Here is a 27,036-nt window from a genome sequence, read left to right on the forward strand (position 1 = left end):
GCCGCTGACGAGATCGTGCATCATGCCGATCTCACAGATTACAGCGCTTCCACGTTCGTTTTTATGCTTGCTTTGGCCGTCGAACATCTCTATCTTTCGCTCAGATGCACTGACAAAGTCATGGATGCTCCGCAAGAAGCTTGAAGGATCCAAATGGTGCATCGCCGCTGCCGCAGTTACGCGTAGCAGCAGACGAACCTCCCGTCACCGCAGCTCTCCGCTTGCACTTGGGGCGTCTTCCTTTATACTGATGCTTTGTCAGGAACTTGCGTGAACGAAAATCTCGTTTCTCAGTCACATCCATAGCGGAGAAAGGAGAAAAACCCGGGCAGAAGCGGTGGTTCACGTCTCGGTGGCGGCAGAACGAAGAAAGAGCGTCTGCGCCCGACCGTGCGGTGGAATGCTCGTAGCCAATGGAAGGGCTCCGATCGTACCACGTGATTTGAAGGGCCAGTCGCGACGCTCAACTCGGGCGGGAAACGATCTTCTATTTTTGTATTTTTATCAAGAATGCGCTGCTGCCGAAGTGGCTTCTGGTAGAAGATGGGTAGGCCTACTTCCCCGCGAAAATTCAAGAGCGGGCGACGCCGTGGAGCGAAATGCCGCGTTCCCGAAATTTGGTCAAATTCGCACTTTCTCGAGCCACCGCGAGTGCTTCAATTGCATTTTTTACTAACTTCCCATTGATTATTGGCTTTGATTTTTTTATACATAAAAGAAGAGGCTTGGGGGAATACAAAACGCAAGAAAATACAAAATCGACTTTATCGAAAAAAATCGCGTTTTTTTTTCACCCACATCTCTCCTTAAAATATAAAAACGGTTGCAAATTATTTTCATTCGTGGAAGTCACATGCACGTTAGAAGCGGGGCTTGTAGTTTTTTTTTTCATGACCAATATCGGGCGCGCATTAGAATCAGGGCTTGAATTTTTTTTTTTTTTGGTGCCGTAAATTTGGTGAGCGTTGGAATCAAGGGAGCGTTGGAATTGGGTAAATACGGTACTATATACCGTATAAACGAGTGTAAGGGCCGCACTTTTTTTTCCAGATTCGAGGGCCAATTTTTGGGGTGCGGCTGATACACGCGGTGTGGGAATTACCGTATTTACTTGCATAATAGGCGCACTTTTTTTCCATAAAATCCGGCTCAAAGTTCGGGGTGCGCCTATTACGCGGGGTAAAATTTCCGGAAATTTTTCGACTCGCAAAATTGAACATACCGCATAAACGCACTCGTGTATGGGCCGCACCCCGTTTTCCCGAAGAAAATATGCACAAAAGAAAAACGTAAGGGCAGCACCGAAACTTTCCACGACCCACGCGGGAATAGCCTTTGAAATGCATGCGTTGAGGCCTCCGCAATCAGCTCCGGCTGCGCGCAACGGGCACTTGATCGCGGAGGCCACACGCGCAAAGGAGCTTCCAGACGCCGCCCACGAAGGGCGCCCAAGGCCAAGCTTATCATCATCATCAATGTTTTCTTCCACCGCGAGCGTTCACTATCTATGTCGCCATCAGCATCACCAGCTCCAGGTTTTTTTTTTGTTGCTATCAAGTGCCGGGATCTGCGGTAGCGCGTAGTTCATTGTGGTTTGTGGCTTTGCCGCCGAGCGTTGCTGTTTTAGCTCCACGGGCAAGCACCTTAATAGCTACACGGTTGGGAGTTTGCTCTCGAACACGGCAAGCGTGCGGCAGGTCGGAAACTCGACGTGGATGAGAAGTGCGGCAGTTGCGTCTGGGGCGTGCCTAAATTTTCGTACGGGACTCCAGGCGTCGATGTTTTCGCGGGCCTAAGTCTGGAACGTTTCCGGCTGGAGATGAAACTTTCCAAACACACGTTTAAAGTGAGCATCCCTGAAAACTGCGTGCGGCTGTTCTACACGATGTCGTTGCACGTGCTGTGGGTCCGCAGCAGCTGCGACGGCAGCAGCACTAGTGTGGACCAGTAGTCAGTTCAGCAAAAACTTTAAAATAAAGATTGGGGGTGGGGGGCGGCGAGGCGTCGGCTTGCAATCGTGTAAATACAGTATTGATCACAGTGCCAAGTTCGGGGTGCGCCTATTATGCGCGGAAATAAAAAAAATCTGATTTTTCGCGACCAAACTAGGGTTGCGCCTATTATGCGAGTGCGCCTATTATGCGAGTAAATATGGTATTTTTTTTAAGTAAAAACGCACCAATCTGGGAATGAGCGATATTTATCCTACATTCAATCATCACTCGCGGAGTACCGTAAAAACCCGCGTATAATACGTTTTTTTTTCCATAATTAGTGTCCTAAATTTCCGCCTCGTACTATTTGCGGATCGGAACAAAAATTTTCGAAGTTGCTCAAAGTTTTGGTTTCGTTCTTGCAGCGTGGCTACGGCTTGGCTTTGCTATTGGGGCGTGGCTACGGCTTGGCTTCGTTACTCTCGACCACGGTGCTCTCGACAAACGACGCCACGGCGTCGTTTCTTTGTTGATCCGTTGGGTGCGCAAGGGGGGTCGCGGTGTGCCGTGTGCCTGTTGACAACGCATGTGCTCGCATGTAAGGCACGCTTCGCGAAGTGGATATTGTTTCGGGGAGCACGATGTCAGGGTCTCGAAGACAGAATTGGCTCCTTGATTTTAGCTGCGGAAAACATTGGCAACGGTGCGGCCGGGAGGCAGTTTGCTGTTGTCGACGGAAGCAATCGTGGATGGCCACGACAGAAAGAAGCCCCTTTCGTGTGCAGCGGAACGCGACGAAGCTTTCGCGGCCGCTTGATGGTTGTGTAAACAAACCGTTCAAGGACGCAGTCAAGCGGTGCTACGCAGAGTGGATGCGCTCAAGTGAGCCTGCAGTGACACCAACCGGGCTGCCGAAGCGGGCTTACGAAGTGCGGCATCTCGTACGCGCTCGATGGCGTGGAAGATGAATACATTTGGGATGATTTGTCGGACAAAGAAATGCCCAAAGAAAGCGCTACTGAAGAAGAAAGTGATTGAAGTGAAATTGAAATTGAACTTTATTCCGTCGAGGCGGAAAGGGACTTGAACAAAAGTGAAAACATATCACTTGACGTGGTTCGAGCCCCCATTTACAAGGCATACAGCAGTTGCACATTTACATGTATAGCAGCATGGTCACAAGAACATACACACATAGAAAGTGAGTCAAGACCTTCTTGTCTGGAAAGAAAAAATCGCATTTTCCATCACATCAAGACCACCATAATACACCTGAGAAAAGAAAAACATCTTTATACAATTATAGCAAGCATAACCATCACTCTTGTTGTATAAAAAAATTCTTCAGAGTTTGGGTGTTAACACTTTGGATATTAATATCGTGTATATGGAGATAATTTAACAAGGTTGGCAGTGAATATTCGAGCATTTGACGGCTGATGGTTGTGCGTAAGAATGGGATTTTCCAAATTTCAGGTGACCGCGATGTAGATCTACCTTCTCTTAAACTTAGATTTGATATGGTTTGAATGAGGACCTCATTGTTTTGGACATCCTGTTTATATCTTTTGGCTAAAATATAAGAGTAGAGCCGATGCACAGAAAGTACTTTGAATTGCGTAAACAGGCTTCTAGTGTGTGCATAAGGATCTACCCCTGCGATAAGGCGAACTGCTTTTTTTTGTAGCATGTGAATCTGTTGTAAATTTGTAAATGTTGTGCTTCCCCATACCAGAAAACAATAGTTTACATGTGACTGAAACAATGCATTGAACAAAAGTAACTTAATTGGGGTCGGTAGAAAATATTTGAATTTCGCTAGTAAGCCGACGCTTTTGGCAATTCGGGAAACAATATTGTTAATGTGAGTGTCCCATAACATGTGTTTATGAAAATATACACCAAGTATTTTTATTGTATCCACGACTTCTATTGTTGTGTCACCGAAGGTTAAATTAATACGTTGCGCTGATGACTGCCTTGGAGTGAAGATAACGACTTTGGTTTTCTTGCTGTTAATCTGCAGCGAATTTGCGACACTCAAAGAATGTAAATAATTCAGAGAGTTCCTAATATTATTTTCCAGGGAGTCATAACTATTGCCTCGAAACAACAAAGTAGCGTCATCAGCATAGATTACAAATTTCGCAGCTGTAGGGATACTTGTGATATCATTGATGTAGAAATTAAATAACAAGGGCCCCAGGATGCTCCCTTGAGGTACGCCTGCATTAATTGTTTTGTATGTCGACATGTAGTTTCCGATTGTTACACATTGCTTCCGTTTTTGCATGTATGACATTATATTAATTGGAGTGCAGTTCCTCGTATACCATATAATTCTAATTTTTTTAGTAGTGTTGTGTGGTGTAGGCAGTCGAATGCCTTCGAAAAATCAATATACAGGCCAGCAGCTATTTCTCTTTCTTCAAATGCTTTTAGGATTGTCTCTTTTTGCGCTAAAAGAGCAGTCTCGGTAGAACGGCCTTTACGAAAGCCAAACTGAGAGGTACTGATAAGATTAAACTTATTGGCGAACTTTGTTATTCGGAGATGTATTATCTTTTCTAAGCCTTTTGAAAAAATAGGCAAAGTAGAAATCGGGCGGTAGTTAGATAAAGAATTTTTGTCACCGGATTTAAACACAGTAATAACTTTAGATAACTGCATTCTGTCAGGGAAGATGCCTGTTGATAGGGCAAGATTATATACAGTGAAAGCTCGTTAATTCGACCCCCGTTAATTCCGAAAATCGGATAATTCGACGCGCACGCGAGGTCCCTACAATTATACATAGGAGTCTATGGGGCGAAACTCTCGTTAATTCGACCAAATTTTGCCGTGCGTCGGTTAATTCGACTTCACTCCGCAGCCCGCCAAGCCGGTGTGCCGAGAGCAAAAAGAAAAAAACACTGCCACCAGCGGGGCTACTGTACGCCTGATAGGCCATCTGTATGGCGATCGCCATCAGCAGCGTGAGCGAGGGCGAGGGAAGTGAGATTAGCAGCGGCCACAGCGGCGGCCGAAGCGGCTGGCGTCTTTTTTTTTTTTTTTGTGCTTTGCAGCAGTCGTGTTGGTTTCGTGTGTCGTCGTTTCCACGTGTTCTTGCTGCTACGATCGCGGTTGTTTAACCATAAGGCGGCGCCTTTTTTGGTAATTCCGCGCTTTGTCAGCGTGTTTATTGGGCTGCTTGCTGTTGCTGTTTTGTTGCGACTGAGAGAAGGGTGAAAGGAAATTGCACGGGCCTGCCTACTGGCTCAGCCGAGCAACCACCGCTGCCTAGTGTAGATAGAGGAGAGTTAGAAGATCAGAGGAAAGATAAAGAGAAAAGATAAGACGGGTGTCGCAGCAGCAACCGCGAAGCGGACGCTGGCTGAAAGAACAGATAAGCGGGGTAGAAGCCGCGCTCGCTTCACCTCCTCCCCGCGCTGCTTTCGTGTGGGTAGCGCTGCGCGCCTCGCCTTTGTGTCCTGTCAGCTGACCGAGGATGTAATAACATAAGTGACAGGTGCTGACAACGACGATTCGTCGGAAGGTGACGATTGTGAGCAGTTGCCCCAAATGCCGAAGAGCACGGTGAAAGAAGCCGCAGAAGCCTTGTCATTGCGGGAGGACTTCTGTGAAAAAATCCCTGACGGTGCGTGTGCCGCGCAACACCTGGCAGCTGTTAGAGCTATCGTAGTCGCTCAAATTCGCTCGAAAAAGCAGACGACGATAACAGATTTCTTTGCCAAATAAAGGTTGCGGCAAACTGTTTTTTTGCTGTTCATTCGATAATTCGACATTCGGATAATTCGACAATTTTTCGCGGTCCCGTCAGTGTCGAATTAACGAGCTTTTACTGTACATGATTGAGCTGTGGTAAAATTAGGTCAAGAGCATATTTAACAGGGGTTATTTGAATATTATCTATGTCAGTGGTATGACTGTTACTAAGTGAAACAAACACTGTGTAGATTTCGCTTTCAGAAGTTGGATCTAAAAAAAGTGTGTTAGGGTTCCTGACTACAGCATTCGTCGCTAAAGGGTAAGAACTTGAGAGCGAGCAAGAATTCGAAACCACGTTTATGAAAAAATGGTTAAAGGCTTCAGCTAATTCTTTATCACGTAGAACATCATTGTTTATTGTTATTTCGGTGGGGCCTTTGTTTTTGGGAAAATGGTTTAACAGTTCATTTACATTTTTCCATATTATTTGGGTATTTCTGTTGCTACCAGGTTCGAGTGTGGGATGCGATTTGAATAAATGCCTTCTATGAGCTTGCGGCACTCGTATTATACGCGGGTAAAACTTTTTCTCATTTTGCGTCTCTAAAACTTAACCTTGTATTATATTTGGGTTCGTATTATATGCGGGTTTTTACGGTATTTCAACTTCGAGCTGGTGCTGTGCTCTGGTGCACGCTCATCCTACAAGAAGCCGTGCAGCATGTCCGTTGTCAAAGCATAACCATTGTTTCGCATTTCCATCACATCTGAGAGCAGCTCTTCTTCTAGTTCGGGAAACTTGCAAGGCTTGCCTCGGAAAGCGCGTTTTTTGCAGCTTGCGTTTCTCAATGCATCATTTTGGTTGCACCGTCATCGGATGCACTTCTCGGCCACGTCGAATTTCCTGCCCATCGTACGCTTGCTGTGTTCGAGAGCTAACTCTCAGCCGTGTAGCTATTAAGGTGCTTGCCCATCGTGCTAAAACTGCAACACTCGCAAACTGCAAACATGCCAGCGTATTAGGGAGGGTGCTCAGTGCATACCGCTATAGCAGGCACGTTAGTGAAACACCAGTGACCAGCAGTTTTGCCATTGTTTCCTTTGGTCTCCCTACTTTTGCACATGCTTGTACAGCCTATAATGCTAGCGCAGATTTGTCACATCACGTGTGATCGCCCCTGCATTTTTTTCTCACTTCTGTTTTCTTACTTGAGTGCGTTCAGCATCCCTGCTCTGTATTTGGAACTAAGTCCAGTGGTCAGGTGTGCTGCTGCACTTGGCAGCACTGGTTACAGGGTCGTTGGCCATTCTTGTGGGGGTTTTAAGGCGAAAGCCTTTAATGCCTTATACTATTGTGGGCAGCCGTGTTGGCAGCAGTGTGTGGGCAGATGTGTGGGGGTTTTGAGGGGTGGGACAGTTACTGTGTAACTTGCTTTCCTCAAATACAATTTTCAGTTTCTTACAACCCCCTTTCTCTTTCTTCTTTCACTCCCACTGCCTCCTTTCCTGTATGTTGAGGTGTCCACTGAAGTGACAGAGAATTACTGTGCCATTTCCTTTCCTCAAAAAGCGTTGTGTTCAAAAGGCAAGGCATCCTGCAGAACCAACGAGTTCAACACGGGATTCAACACGCTGTCCTGTTCCACTCCTAAAGGGGAAGCTTAAGCGTCATTAATTAGCTGTTAATTAGTATTTAGTCATCAATAAGTAATTAATCGCTAATTAATAATTTTTCATTACTTTGTCATCAATTGTGTGTGACATAATCTAGTGGTGACGTCACCAGTGCCACATAGGCAAAGTAGTGCGGGAAAACGCTTTTGCCTCTGTGCACTTTAGACAGTCAAAGTGCCCCCTGAATTTTTCTTGTGGCCTTTCGCAGAGACGCTGCGCATGCACAAGATGCTGGTGCTGGTGATGACTCCCCTGCGGCAGCGCCCCTCGGCCGACCCCCTGGTGCGGCTGGCCCTGGTGCGCACCCTGTGGCATCTGGCCGTCAGGCTGGGGCCCCAGCACCTGGCCTCCAGCTTCCAGCAGGTGGGCCCCCCCCCCCCTGCATTGGATTCGTTTTCCACCAGTAACCGAGGTCAACGTGCTAACTTCACTGCTGGTGGTGCAGCATGAAACAGACGACAGACAAATGTAGAAGACACAGACAAGTGCTCTGTCGTCTTGTGCTTTTGTCTTTCATCTCTTTCGCACTGTAGCATCCGCTGTGAATGACTGTTACCAACTCGCGAGCTTGTCCATCCTTCTTCAGTATACACAAACTTCGTTAATCTGAGGTTCGTCATATCCTATACTAACGCACGAAAGGTCATCATATACGACATTAACACACGAAAGGTCGTTATATTCTTCGGCTCACAAGAACATTCAGGCCATACTTAATGCCTCCAAAATGGTGGAGCACACACTCCTCCTTCACTGGCTTTGCTCTCCCCAAAAAGGACGAACATTGGACGTACCGCCCACAAAAATATCTAGAACCGTTGCTGTTTGCCTTTTGGCTTAGCGTGCATGGTAGGATACCGTGTGATAAATTAACTTCACGCTCATGAAATGCAAAAGCTTATCACTGTTGGCGAGAAGAGGATTTTATAAGGGCTTTTAATACGTTCTGGTTTGTCTGATTCAGCCACCTTTAAAAGTTTTAGGTACACTTCCGTGCAGCTCGCCATTCCCTACGCTTGAGGGTCACTAGTTTTCGACAGTGTGTCGCTCCGTTCCAAAAAGCTGCCACAGCAGTGGCATGTTTGCATTTTCCTGCAACGCCTGCCTTGCTGTTGCGGGTTGCTTTGACCAGGTGCCTGGTCGGTGGCAGTTGTATGGGAAAGAAGAACCGTTAAAACTTGCCCAAGCGAACAAATGAATATTCCTTCAAGTTGATTGATCTCCAGGGTGCAGAGACTTGTGTATGTGTGATGAACCGGGCCAACACTTCATGCCGGTCTTCAGCCAAATTTTTTTTCACGCCGTGAACATGGCAGGATTTAAAGAGCTTCATGCTTTTAGCCAAGCTCCCTCCTCGAAAAAACTTGTCAGCCCAAAGGCAGATGGAACCTGGGATCTGTAAGCAGCAGTGTGCAGATGCCTGTTGCCATCTCACTCGGGTGCTGCATGTCTGCCACAATGTTCAAAGAATTGCGCCACTGCTGGTTCAGGTATATCGAATTATTCCATATATTGAACAGATCGCATTGATTCACACTGTTCATTATAACCGGGTTTCACTGTGTGTGGGTTCAAATTTAATAAAAAACAACCACTGCTGGAAGGAAGGCAACAAAATGTTAGCAGCGAGCACATGGCATATCAGAGCTTTTCCTTGCCCCTTATCGGTGCATAGTCTGCACTTGGTGCCAGGGGTGGTTCCCTCGCCACTGGTGTTTTATCTTTGGTGAATGTTCTGGAACTAGTTCACGGTACATCTTTGCCCTGTGGCTAAAATGTATTTGTGCCTGTGGTGTCCACATGCCTTGCAATTTTTTGTGATGTGGAACCTGTGATGAAGAGAGCCGTCCCCAGCTGGTGTGCTCATCCACTGTGTTGCTCTGCCTGCGTGCAGGTGGGTGTAACCCTGCTGAAGACCCTGGCTGCCTTCCTGGCTGAAGTGAGCACCCAGTCGGGTAAGCACCACCACTCCTCCTCTGCAGTGATGGACTGAGCAAGGAAGGAAAAATTTTTGGGGAAAGGAAACGTGTGGACAGTCAACCACCGACTTCAACTGCAATTTGCCGAAGGAAACGCACCTCGTATAATGCGGGCAGACTTGTGGGCCGATGATTTAGAGGCTGGTGGGAAGGCTCCGAATTGAATTTGGGGCAGTGTAGCGAGCTGTGGAAAGTAAAATGCTTGGGGTAATGCTAAGAGGCATCTTATGTTCAAAAATCTCTAGCTTGCAAACAGGTATAGTCTTTGTCAAAAGTTCAGAGCCCAGGGGGTTTGATTCTAAGCCTCGCAGTGGGACTCCTGTAACATTCGTGGTAGTCCTACCCATTGGAGGAGGCAGGACCAGAAATATTCTTACCTTCAGCAAATTTGGAGCGCTGGAGGCGCATTACGAACCACACAGTGTGCTGCAGAAGCAAACCCCCTGGGCTCCAAACTTTTGACAAAGGCTGTACATGACTAGGTGGAAGACACGCACTCTGGACAAAACGCTACTATCAGCTGTTCATTTTTGGATTAGAACATGGAATTATGTGTACAAATCGACATCACATCATGTGCAGAGAAGGGTAAAAGTGGAAAGAATGGAGCCCACACCTGCGTATGGAAAAAACATAAATGAAACATGCGCATCACAGCAGCATAAGATTATGTTTCTTCAGAAATTAAAATTCCTTCTTCCCCAAGGTGAGCGAATGTGCACAGAGGTAGTGGTTCTCAGGGCTGTCTTCATGGCAAACGCCTCAGTGATTTCACATTCTTTTCTGTCTCTTTGCTGTTGCTATCGCCTTTGTGCAAGCTGCAAACCCGTTTGGGAGCTAGTACATCTCGAACATAAGGTGAAATACCCTTCAGGCCTTGTCCTAACTCTTTTAATGTTAAGAGATGGGAAAAGAGCAGTGTTTCAAAGGACAAATGGGAGTTAATGTAACATTATCCAAGATTAAGTCAAGCAGTGGGAATGGGCATGGCCAGGGCATGCAATGCAAAGGGAATACTGCATACTCTAGTTAAACATCTTTATAACAGACAAGTACAGTAAAACCTCGTTAATTCGGCCCTCATTAATTCGGATAATTTGGACTGCCGCCAGAGTTCTCCCAAACGCCAAGTCAAGTCTGTGGCATCGGAAGCTCATTTATTCGGATGTGGCGGGGCTCACGTCGGTTAATCCGGACGGGCCTCTGAAGGTGTGCCGTGTTGAGATAGGATGTGCTCGATAAGTGATCGTCCAGATATTCGTCGACAAGCCTGAATTGCAAGTTGCACTGTCTTCCACGGCCCTCTGATATATGCGCAAAGGCAGGCGTGTCGACTGTCTGTAGGTTTCTGTCAGTAAGCTGAGAGAGAGTCCTGCTGCGTAGTTTCTTTTTCGGAGCTTCGTCCCCAGCCTGTGGTGGCTAGGGGATGTGCATGGCAGCGAGCCAGCCAGGCTGCACATTGTTTGGTTAAGATGATTGCCCTGTTGCAGATCTTTTTTTCTTGTTTTTCGAAGGCGTCTTGCCGCTCTGGCGCCAGTGCGTGCTTTCCTTGCTTCCATCCACGTCGTATATCCGTTCTCCCAGCACACCGAATTCCTGCGCTCCTCAATGCTGTTTGCCGTTTAGGCAGTGCAGCCTCCTTGCATGCGACTCCACGTGCGAAGAAGCTACACCGCTACCATTGCAGACACTGAAAGTAGTCGCGAAGACACTTACCACTGTGGAGCAGTTCTGCTTCCGCCACTCCTCTTAGCGTGCACGAATTAAACTGTGAGAAATTGCTTTTGTCGCGCCATTTCCATCTTAAAAGGTGGTAACAATTGACCTGCTTTTGTTATTAAAGGGACACTGAGGAGAAATTGAAGTTGCCTTGTATCGATAAATTACTCGCTCCTGATTACAAAAACGCCACTCATACTCACAACGCGCAGCTACGCGCGCGCCTGCAGCATCGGGACCAATCAGTGCCTGCTCACCGGCGATAGGCAGACTCCCGGTACTCCGCTAACGGTAACAAGGTACATGCTATGCTAAAGGTGTCTATTTGCGAGTACTTCGTTGACGACTTCGGGAACAGGATGCAACGTAACGCTGGCAAAACGCGGGTGCAAACGTAAACGAAGTGACGGTAGCAACGGCCGCAATAGCCGATAGATGCCTTCAACGTGCGGCCGGCGGTAGCTTTCATTTCGGCTGCTGCCAGGCTGCACTGCTGGCCGTCAGAAATCACGGAGTCTGCGTTACGTCATGTGCATGTCATGTTTCACGTCACTTATTCCTGTGTCACCATAAGAGTGTCCCAAGTTTGAATCAGCGGCAGGAAAAACTTTTTCAACTTCGAATCCAAATTTTTTAGATTTACCCAATTCCAACGCGCCCCCGATTCCAACGCGCACCCAATTTACGGCACCAAAAAAAAAAAAATTTTCAAGCCCCGATTCTAACGCGCGCCCAATATTGGTAATAATAAAAAAAAAACTACAAGCCCCGCTTCTAACGTGCATGTGACTTCCACGAATGAAAATAATTTGCAACCGTTTTTATAATTCTAAGGGGAGATGCGGGTGAAAAAACCGCGATTTTTTTCGATAAAGTCGATTTTGTATTTTCTTGCGTTTTGTATTCCCCCAAGCCTCTTCTTTTATGTGTAAAAAAATCAAAGCCAATAATCAATGGGAAGTTAGTAAAAAATACAATTAAAGCACTCGCGGTGGCTCGCGAAAGTGCGAATTTGACCGAATTTCGGGAACGCGGCATTTCGCTCCATGGCGTCGCCCGCTCTTGAATATTCGCGGGGAAGTAGGCCTACCCATCGTCTACGAGAAGCCACTTCGGCAGCGGCGCATTCTTGATAAAAATACGGAAAAAAAGATCGTTTCCCGCCCGAGTCGAGCGTCGCGACTGGCCCTTCAAATCACGTGGTACGATCAGAGCCGTTCCATTGGCTACGAGCATTCCACTGCACGGTCGGGCGCAGACGCTCTTTCTTCGTTCTGCCGCCACCGAGACGTGAACCAACGCTTCTGCCCGGGTTTTTCTCCTATCTCCGCTATGGATGTGACTGAGAAACGAGATTTTCGCTCACGCAATTTCCTGACAAAGCATCAGTATAAAGGAAGGCGCCCCAAGCGCAAGCGGAGAGCTCCGGTTATGGGAGGTTCGTCTGCTGCTAGGCGTAACTGCGGCAACGGCGATGCTTCTTGCGGAGCATCGATGACTTCGTCAGTGCGTCTGAGCGAAAGATAAAGATCTTCGACTGTAAAAACGGGCGCGGGAGCGCTGTTATCTGTGAGATCGGCATGATGCACGACCTCGTCAGCAGCCCGGCGTGCCCCGCCTGCGGACGATGTAATCTCTGTCAGAGAGTCGGCCGCAAAACAGAAAGGAGTCTCATCGTTTTTGGAACTTTACCGCCGAAATGACGCGTTTCCGATAACCGTTGTTTCATCAACATATTCTTCGATCCGCGTATCTTGATCGTGCAACGGCAGTGATGAGGCGTCCGCCCGCGGCAGTGCACGGGATACCGTCGCCGTGAACGCGGTCCGTGGTCGCTGAGCACGCGACCAATGACAAGCGCCACACCGGTTGAAAACGGCTCCTGCGACGCAGAAAACGACGAGCAAACGTGCTCCCATGTTTCCAGCAGTTAGTGAGCTCCCACATCGTATAATGGCGATGACGATGGGCAGCTATGGGGCAGTTTCGGTTTGCACTCGAATCCAACGCGCATGCGATTTTGAGACGTATTTTCCCCGAAAAAAGGTGCGCGTTGGAATTGGGTAAATACGGTAAATGCATCTTTCGCTGCCGGCCAAGTGCAAAGCCATGAAATGCTGTACTATCGGATTTTGCTATTAAAAAAAATATTAATAGTGCTCTCCTCACTTTCCCTTCAACAGTGGAGCTAGCTCAGCTTGGGAATAGATTCAGAAAGGAGTGCGTGTGAAGGAGCATTTGGCAGCTCACTGTGTTTGTGACTAGCTGGACATTGTGTGTGCGGCATGCGATGCAAGGGTCATTCTTTCAACACCTGTGCTGCATCCCAGTGGCGGCCGCAGAGGGGTGTTTAGTGTGCTCATAGTGTGTCCTGGTGTCATTCTTTGTGGACCTGTGCCAGGATGCGACCATGGCAACCTGCAGCGTGAGTGCCTGTGTGTGCTGCTGAGGCTGCTCCAGCTGCCTGTGGACCCCACCTGGCAGAGCGCCATGGAGGGCGTGCCCCTGGGTGAGTCTTCCCCCCTTGGCTGCCTCCTGTAGCGTGGTGCATTGCCCACCCCAGCAGGCCATTGCCTCCTGGTCTGACTCCTGGTACTAGCCGTAATTACCCGATTCTGACGCGCACCCGGTTTTCATGGTGGTGATCATTATAGAAAAGGCACAGGGACGTTCATATCTGCCTCCACGTCACTCCTTGTCGCTCTGTTGATGGTCCCTCAGTGTCATCATGGCAAGCACAGAGGATGCTGACCTGGGTGAGTTGGAGTGGCTTTGTATTTTAGTTTGGCCAGACCAAACAGACGAGGAGAGAAGAAGGTGAATGGATACGCGAGTGTTTCCGTGAAATTGCGGTGCTTGGTGAGGGGCAGAACCTGTGCATAGAAGCTTATTTCTTAGCCAACTGTCGTGGTTGCTGCATTTGGGGTCCTTCAGCTTCCTTGTCAGAAAGAGCTTGTGTGTCTTGCAACAGTGGTCCAATAGCCTGTCTGTGCTGGAAGCGTTTGCAGTGATGGGAATGCTGCGCCAATTGCGCCAATCTGCGCCATTTCGATAAAGCTGCTACATGCTGCTCCAAAAAGGGGCCTTTTTGCAAAATTGCGCCAAAGCTGCGCCAAAACGAGCCGTCGCCAACGTCAGGTACTGCCCTGTGAGGGAACTATGCTTGCGACTGTTGTCCGCCATTGAAGTCTGAGAGTAGCCGGTAAAATCCAATACGATCCAGTTCTCAGTCTTCGTCTAGAGTGCTCCGCATGGTGCTCCGTCTACTTCGTCTCTGATGGGAGAGTGTGACTGAGTGAGGGTGTCGTGAACGCGTCACGCTTTCCACCGCGTCCGAGCTCCGAGCGTTTCCGGTGGGCCGGCACCGGAGGCGAGTAGTTGGTGGAGTGGGCCGTGGCTAGGCCTTGGCGCGTCGGCGCGCGCTCTTGCACTTCCCCGCCGCTCGTTCGCCTCGACTGCGTGGTTTCAGCGGTTTCAGCGGCGTCGTGGCGGCGTCACGATGGCGCTCTCGAAACTGAAAGGTAAGCTTTTTCTCGTTTTTTGCGCCTTTTAGTTTATTCAAATGAGTCTTTCTGGACATAAGAGCTGATGAGTCAGTGTGGCGGGGTTCAAATTTAGAAACTGAACATGACTTAACAGTAGCAAATTGAGCGAATGGCGGTGGATGCACGTTGCAGAACCGCGGTAGTTTGAGCCTGCAAGAGAGGGTGCTGTTAATTCCCGGTTTGTTTACTTTTTATGAAAGAGTACTTGTAGTTTTGTGGCGTTCGTCTTACGCTAGTATCAGCTTCGAAAGCCCTGGAGCACGTGGCGTGCTGGGCAGCCGTGTAACGTCGCTCAGTAATTTCATATTGCCATCCGCAGTTCTACGAATTCCGTGGTTGAAATAAAGCTACAGTGACGTCCGGGCTGCCCATAACAACCTTGCGGCACGAAATGCATAAAACTCGCCGGCGACCGGGCCATTCACGCGCTCCTTTATTCACTCGGCATGCGAGGTCGCTTGGTAGTTTCGGATTGTCCGGCTGCGGAGCCTACGGAATGCGTTTTCCTGACATCACTTGGCTGATTGAAAGACGTCCTTAAAGCGGTGCCTTTGCAGCTTGAGCTGAAAGTGTTATATGGATATGAGCACTGAACTCATGCTAAGGAGTTTTATGTAGCGGCTTCTGAAATAAAGTGTATACCGCAGACGTATATGACGCCGTACATTTCTCACGGAGTTGGTGGGCCTTCTGGCCTTCGTGCTCGTGTTGCTGCCGTAATTAAAAAAACTTCCGAGGCGAAAATGAAAGAAAGTTCCACGGAACGCGGTATTTTGCAGCCTTCCGGCTATACGATGAAGCAACAAGCGTCTTCTGGCGCGCCCGCTACGTTCGTACGATTTTGGCGCTGCGCTGACGGCCCTGTCTGTTGTCGAAGCTTGGCAGGCTTCGCGAATTTACGGCGGAAGCTTTCAAAAAGTAAGGGGAAACAAGGTCGTTTTTCAGGGCAGCAATTAACGGGCGGGTAAGGGATACGTGGGAGAAAGCCTCCACCCTTCCTCGGCGGTCGAGGACTGCATGATAGCGCGATCGCGCGCTCAAAGCAGGTGCGCTCTTTGTCGGCGAAAGTGGTACTGCTTTTATAATTACACGTGTCCGGTTTTTAGAATGGAGCTTGCTCTGCCAAACATCTAGACAGAAGCCTTCAATACTTTGCAATTAGTGAGCTGCAAATTTTTGGCACTTTGCTTATTCTGGATTTATAACAAACTGCTCTTTTGTTTTTACGTGTTCAAATTAACGTTTATCCAAATTAACGTTTATTCATCAAATTAGTGCAGGAAAGATTGCCGGTATGTGCAGCTCAGGTGCTCTGAAAGCCCTGAAAAAGCTACTTTTGCAGCTATTAGTGCAACAGCTACAACCTAAGGACGCTGCAGTGAAGGGCTCTGGAAATTTCGACCACCTAGGTATCTTTAACGTGCACTGACATCGCACGGCCCTCTGGAATTTTGCCTCCATTGAAATTTTGTTAAAGTTAATTTTTAATATTCAGTTCTGTATCGAGGAACGTGTTTCTATAACTTGTACTGCCACGTTTGAATGAAGTGTGTAATTGTTAACCATGACTGTTGTGGGAAAAGAACCGTAGTGTTTCCTGGGTCTTTATTTTTTTTTTTTAGAATATGTTTAAGCACTCAACAATTATTCTCTAATTTACAGGATCATATTGCTTGCATAACAGCTTTTTATTTCATCAAACTAACATTATTATTTATCGTTTGCAGGACGCAACAGCAAATTTAACTCTGGCATATTGAAAGATGTCGACTGCAATGGAGATTGCTTCGAGGTGTGGTGCAGACCAGGAAAAAGGGAAGAAAATGCTTATTGCATTATTTGTAACCAGACAATCAACTGCTCACAGCATGGTGTCACAGCAGTGAAACGGCATTCACAGAGTAAAAAGCACTTGGAGCTGACCAGCAAGCTTCGGGGCCCTGACGGGAGGCTGAAGAGGCCAGCTGCTGTTCAAGCATCGTTGGATTTTTCATCGACAGGCACGATGACCCATGCAGACCGTGTCACAGCTAGCGAAGCACTTTTTGTTTTGGCATTGACGATAAAAGGTCTCCCATACTCATGGGCGGATACGGCTACACCCCTTCATCGCTTGATGTTTCCCGACTCAAAGGTGGCTAAAGACTTCTCCTGTAGTAGGAAAAAAGTGTCTTACGTTGTGTCAGATGGGCTTGGGCCTTATTTCAAGGGACTTGTGCATGAGGAACTGAATCGTCCTGGTGTGTTTTACAGTATCAGTGTAGATGAAACACCACTGCCAGAACAGCGGTGCCAGCAGTTTGATGTTCTCGTGCGCTACTTTTCTGGTGCTGAAAAAGGAGTAGTGGTCGAGCACCTGCAGTCGTTTCGTTTGGGGAGGGCAACGGCTGATATCCTTTTGAAATGTGTAAATGAAGCCACTGAAAATATTCCTCGAGCAGGGTTTTTTTCATTTTTCAGTGATGGTCCAAATGTAATGAAGTGTTTAAAGAAAAAATTGACCCAGGAAAACGGCCCCTTAATGGAAATCGGAGAGTGCTCGCTGCACAAGGTGCACAACGCGTTTTCATGTGCTCTTGATTCATTTGGTAGTGAAGTTGAAACTGTAGTCAGTGACGTGTATTACTTTTTCAAGACATCTTCGGTGCAAAGTGCCCAGCTCCAAGAAAAACAAGAGGCTCTTGGATTGCCTGAAACTGTGTTTTTGCGTCATGTCAACTGTCGCTGGTTGTCTCTTGTACCAGCCGTGGAAAGACTAGTCGAGCAGTTTTCTGCCCTAAAGAGCATCCTAGACTCCCAGAAACCAGTGCGTGCTGCAGGTAGCATGAGGGCGAGACTAAACAGAAACCTGAATGACAAAAGTTTCTACGCAAAGGCTCTGTTTGTGAAGAATGCAGGTGACCTAGTTGTGGGATTTCTGACGCTGTTTCAAAAGAGTGAACCTTTGCTGCATGTTCTTTATGATGAAATGGTGATGATGTTGAAGAAAATTTTGGGCAGATTTCTGAGGCCTCAGGTGTTCATGTTGAAACAGGGACATGAGCTCGCTTCCATTGATGTCGAAAGTTCGCAGAATTGGAAGGAAAGCATAGTAGTTGGGGCAGATACTGAGGAAGCTATGAAATCTTGGTCTGCTTCAGAGAAAGCTGAATTTCGACTAGGAGCTAGGTCATTTTACATAGCGTGCTCAAAGTACCTTCTGACAAGGCTTCCTCTTCAGAATTTGACACTTCAGCACCTCAGGTGCTTGCACCCAAACACCCACTCCCAGGAGTCTTCAGCAGAATCGTTCAGATATCTTGCAAAATGTGCGCCTCAAGTGATACAACCTAGCCAAGTTTCATCTCTCCTTGATGAGGTGACACTCTTAAGCTCTGAAGCGCTGAATGTGGGCACTGATGGGCCACTTGACAAATACTGGCATAATATATTTATCATCAAGGGCGCTCAAGGTGAGAGAAAATATCCGCTTTTGACTAAGCTTGTCAAGGCCCTTCTTTCGCTTCCGCATGGGAACGCTGATGTTGAGCGAGGCTTCAGCCAGAATACAAGGGTTTTGAATGAGAGGTCGAACCTTTGTCTGGCAAGCGTGAATGGTATTCGCCAGATTATGTCATTTGCCAGAAGGTACAACAGTGACCCATGCCAGCTTTCAATTTGTCCAAATGTCATTAGGGCCGTTCGAGGCGCATCGAAACGGTATGCAGAGCGCATTGCCTGCGAACAAGAGAAGTCGAAAAGGCCACGTGCAGGTGCGGATCCAGTGCTAGCAAGTGCCAGCTTGTCTAAAGCACAAGCGAAACAGAAGGTAGATGAAGCGCAGCACATGTTCAGAAATGCTGAATTGCTGATTGAGCGGGGCATGAAGCTGAAGAACTTCAGTGACATTGCGAGTGGCCAGGCAATATTGAGCCAAGCTAGGGAAAAAATGAATGATAGTGTCTCTCATCTGGCTGCCTTTAATAAGGGCTCAAAGAAAGGAACATAGGCCTGTCCATCTGATATCAGTATTTTTAAAGCACATGCCTAATTCCTTTTCATTTCTCTTGATTCTTGTGCGAAGGGTTGTCATACATGCTTACTGCAATCCAAGATGGTCAGTTCCTTTTTTTCTCGAAAGCAGGTTTAGTTCAGTGGCTGCTCCTGTTTACACTCATAATTTATTTTAATATTTTGAGTACTTCGGTCTCAGTTCTTTGTTGCTGGTGAAGACAATGTTTCTTTGTCTTGCGGTACAATTACCATGGTAATGATTACCAGTGCTAGTCAATATACACTTTGTGTGTTTCTGTATTGCATTGCATTGATGTATGCTGTTACAAATAAACTATAAATTTGTCTTCTAAGCTTTTTTTTTCGGAAATGCCGGCTCTTGCTACAAAACAAGTGACGCTTGCTACAAAGCGAATATTTTCCTGCTACAAGGCCTGCTACAAAATGGTTTTGGCCATTCCCATCACTGCGTTTGTGGTAGGGGTGTGCAAATATTCAAAGCTTCATATACTTTTCGAACAGTATTTGCTATTGAATTTCATTCCCACTGCACTTTCACTACTTGCACTATTCGAACCTCCCAAACATCTAGAGGTTATGAATTTCTTGTTCTTCTGAACTCACGGCAATACATCACAATGACATTTCCAAGCATTGCTATGCAGCACGAGTTAGCTTGCTCTTTCCACACAGAATCAACTGCCGGCATGCAGCAAAAGCCCGTGTTGTTGGTAATGCTAGGCCTTGCTTAAAATGAATGCGCTGATGGCCATCAAGAGCTGCTGCCACGGGTTGAAAGCAACCTGTGGCTCACCCTTGTAGTTTTGAATAATCCCAGTTCGGAAAAGAGAAGGAAAGAAAAGTTTGACATTTATGTGGCAACATGGCAGTTGGTCCTAACGTCTCCAAGGTGGGCACCACGGTGAGGCCAACCATGCCAGCGGCGAAGAGTTTGTGATTCTGTGGTTTCGGTCTGTTTTGAGGCTTCATTTTCATGAAAAAAAGTGAGCATCAGAATCTGGTAGATACGGCAACTGCCCACAAAGCTGTCTGTGCAGCTGAGAGCTGTCTCTATTTGGCAGCCACCAGCTTGGTGGTTGCTGCACACTCGACATACAGGGGGCAGTCCATAGGATATTCCTTTGTGTCCTTACTACCAGAACAAAATTTTGCCTGCACAGTGGGCAGCTGCGTTGTGCCAGTGCATGACTGTGCAGTGATTGTGCCAGAACAAAAGAGGAAATCTTCTTTGTTTAGTGTTCTATCCATTTCCTTCCGTGACTGGTTTTTGTGAAGAAGCACTTCTTTCACTTTAGCCAACCTGTCTTCTGTATATTCCAAACAGTTGAAAAATATTGGATTCGACTTACAACCGACTGCCATTAATTTTATTTGTTTCGCAACCAAAAATTTGATATATACGCTCCTTTGCTGGTGGTCTGTTCTTACCACCATTCCTTCTTTCTGTTGCATTGGCCTGCACTGGCACCACCCCCTCTTTTCAGGTCCACCAGAATAATTTAGCAATGGTGCACAGGGGTGGTGATGTCTGCAAGTGCGGGAGTTTCGTGCAGTGGTAGATTGACCTAACATTGCTTGAAACGAAGCTACTGGCGTGGAGGGAATGTCCTCTTTTGGTAACAATACAATGTTGCCTCATGCTGTAATGCTTTGCTGATCTCACAGTTGCAATGCCTTCGAGTTGTGCAGTTATTCCCAAAAGTGTTACCAGAATCATGTTTGCAAATATTCATTATGAGCGAGTGAAAAAGGTGCTGTGGGCGTAAATAAAAGATTGGCTCTGCTATCTTAGCTGAAGGCATGCCATTGAGTGTCGGCTGTAGTATAATTTTGGCTTTCACAATTCAGGCTAAGTGGAATTGAGTTGCAGAAATAAGGAAATACATAGTGCGCAGGCAATATGGGCTATTTTTTTTTATCTTAGCCTTCTGACAATGCAGTTGGTAAAAATATAATCAGTTCTCAGTTCTTATCAGATCATATTTGTACAGGTGTGTGAATGTTGAAATTTTGGAATACTAATCGAATGCGTTATGAAGAAGAAATGGCTTAGAATATTGAATAGAATATCTGTCTAGCACAAAGAAAAAAAAATTCAGAAAATGATAAACAAATGTTGCTTTTTTTTTTTTTTCATAGTAGTGTATGTGCAACTGAAATAGAGAAAACCGGACTGACTCAGCACTGTATAAAAGGCATGATGATCGCAGGAATGTATACTGCTTGATTAAACAGCATAACAACAGCATCCAACATGTAATGTGGTCACATAAAATGAAATGAACGTGAAAATGCGTTGGAAGCCGTACGAGGAAGCTCTATCGTACAAGCATGGTACACGCAGTTTCAGCATGCGTAAGTGAAGGGATCACACAATGGCATCAGAACGGCGAGGGGAGCTGGGTTCGGATCGCCATGGGCTAACAGCGAAGCTCAGAAACTGAAACTACGTGGCCAAAGTATTTTTGGCCTGGTGATAGGGATGCAAGTGTAAAACGGATTATGGAAGGATAAAAAAAAGAAAGCATGCTTTTGCATTGAGATTGCCTGAAGCGGGTTGCCAGCCATCTTGTTCGCCACATGTGTGATATGTGGGAGAGTCCACTTGTGGAAGTTTGCACGAAGTCTAGCCAAGCAGCATCAGAATGTGATCTGTCCACGCGATAAACGACAGAGCAGAATGGGAACAGGACTTTTGTATTGATTTCCTGGTAAATTGATAAATTGGTTAAATTGGTTTTTGAGGGAATGAAATGGCGTAGTATCTGTCTCACATAGGGACGTAAGGGAAGGGAGGAAGGTGGGAGTGAAAGAAGGAAGAGCGAAAGAGGTGCCGTAGTGGAGGTCTCCGGAATAATTTTCACCACCTGGGGATCGTCGACGTGCACTGAATGCACAGCACACAGGCACCTCTTGCGTTTCATTTCCTGGAATTTGGAATTCGATTGTTTGTTAGTTTGTCCAGATGTTATGGTTTTGCCGCAGTGGATTTTATGAAAGTGCATGCGGTATACGATCACTGGCAGGTATTCGGGAATTTTCAGATGTTCAGAAATTCTCGAATATCAATTTCGCAAGTATTCACAATCATATTCAGGAATTTCGCATTCGAAATGTTGAATATTCACACACCCCTGCTGATTGAAGACTGTGACGCCTGCCTGCCCAGCGCCCCTGGCCGGCCCACTGGAGACGGGCGTGCTGGGCCGCCACCTGGAAGCCTGTGACCAGACATGCCGGGCAGCCATTGCCGCCATCCAGCAGTCGCCCAGCTATGGTGAGGCAACCTCTCTCCTGCATTGAGCATCTCTGGTGTCTGCCAGGTCTTGGCTCTGTGCGATTGTGGTGCCTTGCACTGTAGCATGTTGGGCATCTGACATCGCTGCACTGCCTCTGACGAGCGCTTGATGTTTTGCAAAGGAGCTACTGTGTGCTTCTTGAGGGAAACGTGACAAGGCCTTGCAAGCTTAAAACTTCAGATCAGCGGAAGCTGTCAGCAGCTTGCAGGGGCTATTTGTAACCATTTCGAGCCCATCAGCACACTAGCTGGAAAAATATTTTTGTGCAATTTCTGCTGTTTAAGATTGTCTGACATATTATCTAGCGTGAAAACAGATCAAAGTTTACTGTCTGAAGTGATTCCAAAAAATGTTAATGAATATGATTTTTGGTAATAGGCAGCTGAGTAGGCATACTACTACTCGTCAACAAGTGCGATACGTTGCCTTTGGTCACTAGTTGCAAGCATCACACAGACAGGCAAAACTGGCTTAAGGGGGGAGGCTACCCTTGAGCATCAACTTTTTTATTTATTGAGATATCTGGATGAAATTTTCAGGGTAAGCTTGTAGCACACACATTTGAAGAACTAGCAAGTTTCATGGAGCTGTGCCCACTGGTTCTCAAGTTACATGAGTATATCAAGGTGGTTTACATGGGTTCCTTGGGACTTGCCTGGAGAATTTGCAAAATGTGCTGGCACCTTGAAATTCAGCATAGTCATTCCTGGATAGGTACCCCAGGGCAAGACAAGGCCCTTTTTCTAAATTTCTTTGCAGAAAAATTTTAGCACAGCCCTGAACTTAGTGTTACTTATTAGACCTGGATTCACCAAATTTTAATTGCTTATTACAAATTCCGGAGACAATATCTAAAAAAAACGGACTTGTCTTGCCCTCAGAAATTTATTCAGGTATGGTATAAAAGAAACCCCATGAAATTCTGATAAGTGGTTCCCAAGATATGGCTTTCCCTAGCAGCCACACCAGGCAAAATATTGATTCTGAGAAAATGGCCTTAGAAGATTGAGAGAACATTAACTTTTTTGTTTCTTCAGATATCTTGATGAAATTTGCAGGGTAGGCTCACAGCATTAACACCTGAAGAATTACGAAGTTTCATAGAGTTGTGCCCGCTGGTTCTCAAGTTACAGGAGTATATCGAGGTGGTTTACATGGGTTCTTTGGGACAGGCCAGAAGAATTTGCAGGATGTGTTGGCACTATGAAGCTAATTTATGATAATTCCTGGATAGGCACCTCAGGCAACAACAAGGCCCTTCGAAATTTCTTTGGCAAAAAATGTTAGCACAGCACTGAATTTAATTACTACTTAGACATGCACTAATTAACCAAATTTTATTTATCAACAATTCCAAACACAATATCTTCAATAAATGGGCTTTTCTTGCCCCCCAAAATTTATGTATAGGATAAAAAGAAAACCACATGGAAATCCGATGAGTGGTTTCTGAGATATGCTGGGATGAGCAGCCATACAAGGAAAAAAAAAATTCAGGGGGCACTTTGTCTAAAGTGGGTAGAGGCGGAAGCGTTTTCCGCACCACCTTCGCTGTTTCTGTGGCACCGGTGGCGTCACATATAATTGACTACTAATTACTAAGGGATGACAAACCACTAATTAATGGTTAATTACTGATTAATGCCTGAATACTAATTAACTGATAATAAATTACGCTTAAGCTTCATCTTTAGGAGTGGAACGCGACAGCGCGTTGTAGCGCTGCCAGGGAGTCTAGGGATGCCTTGCCCTTTGAACAACGCTTTTTGAGGAAAGGAAATGGCGCAGTAATTCTCTGTCATCTCGGTGGACACCTCAACCGCACCGTAGAGGAAGGGAGGAAGTGGGAGTGAAAGAAGATAGATAAAGAGGAGCCGTAATGAAGAAAATGAAAATTGTGTTTGAGGAAAGGAAATTACAAAATTCAGGGGGGGGGGGGGGGGGGGGGGGGGGGGGCACTTTTTTGACCTAAAGTGTGGTCACTGATGCCCCTAAGAGTGGAACACGACAGCGTCTTGCAAGGCTGCCAAGGAGTCCATAGAACATCGCCCATTCGGTTCTATGCCTCTTGGTTTTTGAGGAAAGGAAATGTATCTGTCTCTCATTTGTCGGTGGACACCTAAACCTCGCAGGAAGGGAATGGAGGAGGATAAGAGTGAGTGAAGACACGGTAGGGGCGCCTTTGTTCATTCCAAACCATCGAGCTGGCATGGCGGAGTGGATAGCATGCTCGTCTCTCACGCTGAAGACCGGGGTTGATTCCCGAGCTCGACCAATTTCTTAATCGGCTTTATTTATTTATATGGCCTGACTAGTAAAGCTAACTAGGCTAGTTGGGTAATTAAGCAATTAACTAAGCTCATTCCCACTTATTTGGAGTATCGCTATACGATCCCTTCAAGTGGTTGCATGGTTACTAGCCAAAGTACAATTGGCCCCGTTTGAAATTCGCGCACTGTGACGTCACGACCGTTTCCACCAATTGAAAAGCGTGACATTTTCGGTCGACAACTGCTGCTTACAACGATGAGACATTAAAGGCTTCCGCCTTAATAAATAATTCAGAGAAAATGGCCCTCGAAAGTTGACATTTTCAGGTCTAAAACGATCCTGCTAAATAGGTGGAGCTGTCTCCGAGCCCTTTTTTTTTTCGTTCCGCCTCCGAGTTGTCACTTCATTCTGTTCCTCAGCCTTGCCCATGCGCAGGGCATCTTTCTCCGCCGCTGACCGACCCGTACGTATCTAGGATTCTGGAAGCGTCGATGCAGTCGTCGGCAGCGCGCTTCGGCATGCGGATGGACCCATAGACTGCGTCCGTGCACCGAACGCGTGCCGCGTCTTGAATTTCGTTGTAGGCATTGTGACCAACCACGCAACGATCAACAAGCTGCACGACACCGTTCAAAGGGCACAGCGACCGAGTGTAAAGAAAGCGATCGCAAAAATGGCGAAAGGCGAACACACCGCACCAAGGAGAGGGAGCAGCCGGAGCAGACGACGCGCAGGGGGCAGCCGGCGGAGACCATCGCGTCAGCGCGCGCAGCAGCCAATAGCAGCCGCGCCTTCCCCCGCGTTCTCGAGGAGCGCGCGCTTGGTCCAATCGTAGCCTCGGATTTCAGGCGCGGGAAACTCGAAAGCAGTCGCGAGGCCCCCAATCAAAAGCTAGCCACGCCTCGAGCACGCTGCCGCCTCCGCCGCCGCCGGCAGCAAAGAAAAGCGCAAGAATTCACGAACAAAACAAGACCAAAATGGCAGCGCTCGGTTCAGCGTGCGAGGAATGGCGTGCGCGCGAAGTTGGGGCATTTTCAGCGCTTGCTCGCGGCTCAGGGGCCGCCGTGGCTTGTTACATTTCTAATTTTCAATATTTTTACGGTGAATTAGACATTGATAATTACAGAAAAGTTAGTTTATAACATATACAACCGGAATATAGTATACTTTTCCAACAATCGACTTTTTCGCGATTTTTCGGTTTTCAAAGGTCGCGTCCCCCCTTAAAGGGTCTGTTTACTCACGGAGATAAGTGTATAAATAATGGCATATTCTGGTAGTTGGCACCCTATAATGTCAATAACGAGAGAACTGCTCCCGGTTTAGGCAGGAATGTATATTTTAGTTTGGCGTTAAAAGTCGCTTAAAAATGTATGGTGGCGACCCCAAACGTTCTTTTTGTTGCAGCGGGTGGTAGACTTTTTTGTAGTAGCATAAGTGAATATGCTTCATACCGTTAGTACGCCCCAATGTCACAGAAACGTACGTTTTGTTCTGGTGAACTGTAGAAGGCGTACTGCTCGCTTTTTCTGTAGATCACATGAATATTTATAGTTATATGTACGCTAAACGCAGACACATTTCCACTTTTTTCAGCATATGCTAGCAGAGACGCAAAAATAAACTCAGCCTATAGTGGCGCCATCTGGTTCTCAGGACGGGAACCATTACTGTAAACAAACTGACTCTCCACTAAAGCCTAGAAGTGGGAGAATTGTCGCTCTAATTAAAAAAAATGAAGCAAATTTATCACTTATACGTTTCCTTATAGGCAAGGTGAGACTAAGTGAAAGATCGGTGCTCGATTTACAGCCAGTGAACGCACTGAAAAAGTCAGCAACAACGAGAATTCAGTCCGAAGCGAGGGCACTGTAGCAGGGGGTCTGCCTTCGTTGGGCGCCGCCATGTTTGTCGCTGCGCGGCAGAAATCGTCGGGATCGTCGCTGCTCTTGTCATTACTTCGACTGTCGCGACCGCGTTTATTCGGAGTTGATCACGGTGGAAGAATGTCTTCCAGAGTTGACTCATATGGGTCAAAGTTTTGTTCATTCATCCTTGACAATATTCTCTTTACAACATTGCTCAGATTGTGCAAGCTTGGCATATACTGCCTGTTAAATACCATGCACCGCGATGCTGCTTCGTCTTGGATTGGATTGATTGCCGCACCCTCTCATGGTCATGATGCTCACGTTCCTGTATTTTGTTAATGACAAAATATGGCTTCTCATAATTGCGAAATAAACAACCAATGTCCTTTCAGTGCCGGTTTCTTTTAATCATCAAGGAGCAAAAATATTGATGCTGCGGATCCTTACACGCAGCAGATATTCATGGCCGAAATAGCTAATTTTGCAGTATTTAAAACATCAAATGCAGTTCAATGAACAAACTATCTGAGACCATATGATACTAGACAAACATCTATTCTATGTGTAGTCCAAACAGAGCTGACCTAAGTGCAGTAGTTCCTTCAGAATTGTTCTCTGGAGTAGGCCTTATCAGTAAATATACCAACTTCGTCATCTGCAGTACCACCTCTTGTGCAGTTGATGATGCAGCTGCACTGTAGTTGTGTGCGTCGATTGATGGAGTGTATGGGAAGCTTTCAAAGGATGCCTACGTTGTGCTATTTGAGCAAGAAAAATGCGCAAAATGCTCGCACGAGCGTAGCCTAAAATCAAGCATTCGCTCGGCCGTAATGGGACCGTAACTCCATATTTGACAGTAAGCATTACTAAATTTAAGTCTCATCAGTGATGTTTGTTGATTGCAGGCATCATCAAATTGGCGAGAATAATAAAAACTGTACAAGTACAGAGTACAATGCAGTCACCCAGCAAAACAAGCAATAAACAAATGGTATGTTTAAAATCTTTGTAAAAGACTGCTA

General features: G+C 46.6%; 1 protein-coding gene and 1 long non-coding RNA gene across 6 annotated transcripts in view; both read left to right on the forward strand.

The window, feature by feature from the left end:
- Positions 1-27,036, forward strand: part of LOC149345277 (uncharacterized) — a 215,048-nt gene that overhangs the window by 40,036 nt on the left and 147,976 nt on the right. For all 5 annotated transcript variants that reach the window (XM_089546559.1, XM_089546560.1, XM_089546561.1 and 2 more), the window contains exons 9-12: positions 7,525-7,679; positions 9,211-9,271; positions 13,416-13,523; positions 21,743-21,850. In XM_089546559.1, the coding sequence (XP_089402685.1) occupies positions 7,525-7,679; positions 9,211-9,271; positions 13,416-13,523; positions 21,743-21,850 (432 nt within the window). The remainder of the gene's footprint in view (positions 1-7,524; positions 7,680-9,210; positions 9,272-13,415; positions 13,524-21,742; positions 21,851-27,036) is intronic.
- Positions 14,023-18,899, forward strand: LOC149345278 (uncharacterized). The gene is made up of 2 exons (XR_016283267.1): positions 14,023-14,535; positions 16,287-18,899. It is a non-coding gene; the product is annotated as an uncharacterized LOC149345278 (long non-coding RNA).

The sequence above is a fragment of the Amblyomma mixtum genome, chromosome 5 (assembly GCF_055824585.1).
Source record: "Amblyomma mixtum isolate Tamu chromosome 5, ASM5582458v1, whole genome shotgun sequence".
Classification (NCBI taxonomy): domain Eukaryota; kingdom Metazoa; phylum Arthropoda; class Arachnida; order Ixodida; family Ixodidae; genus Amblyomma; species Amblyomma mixtum.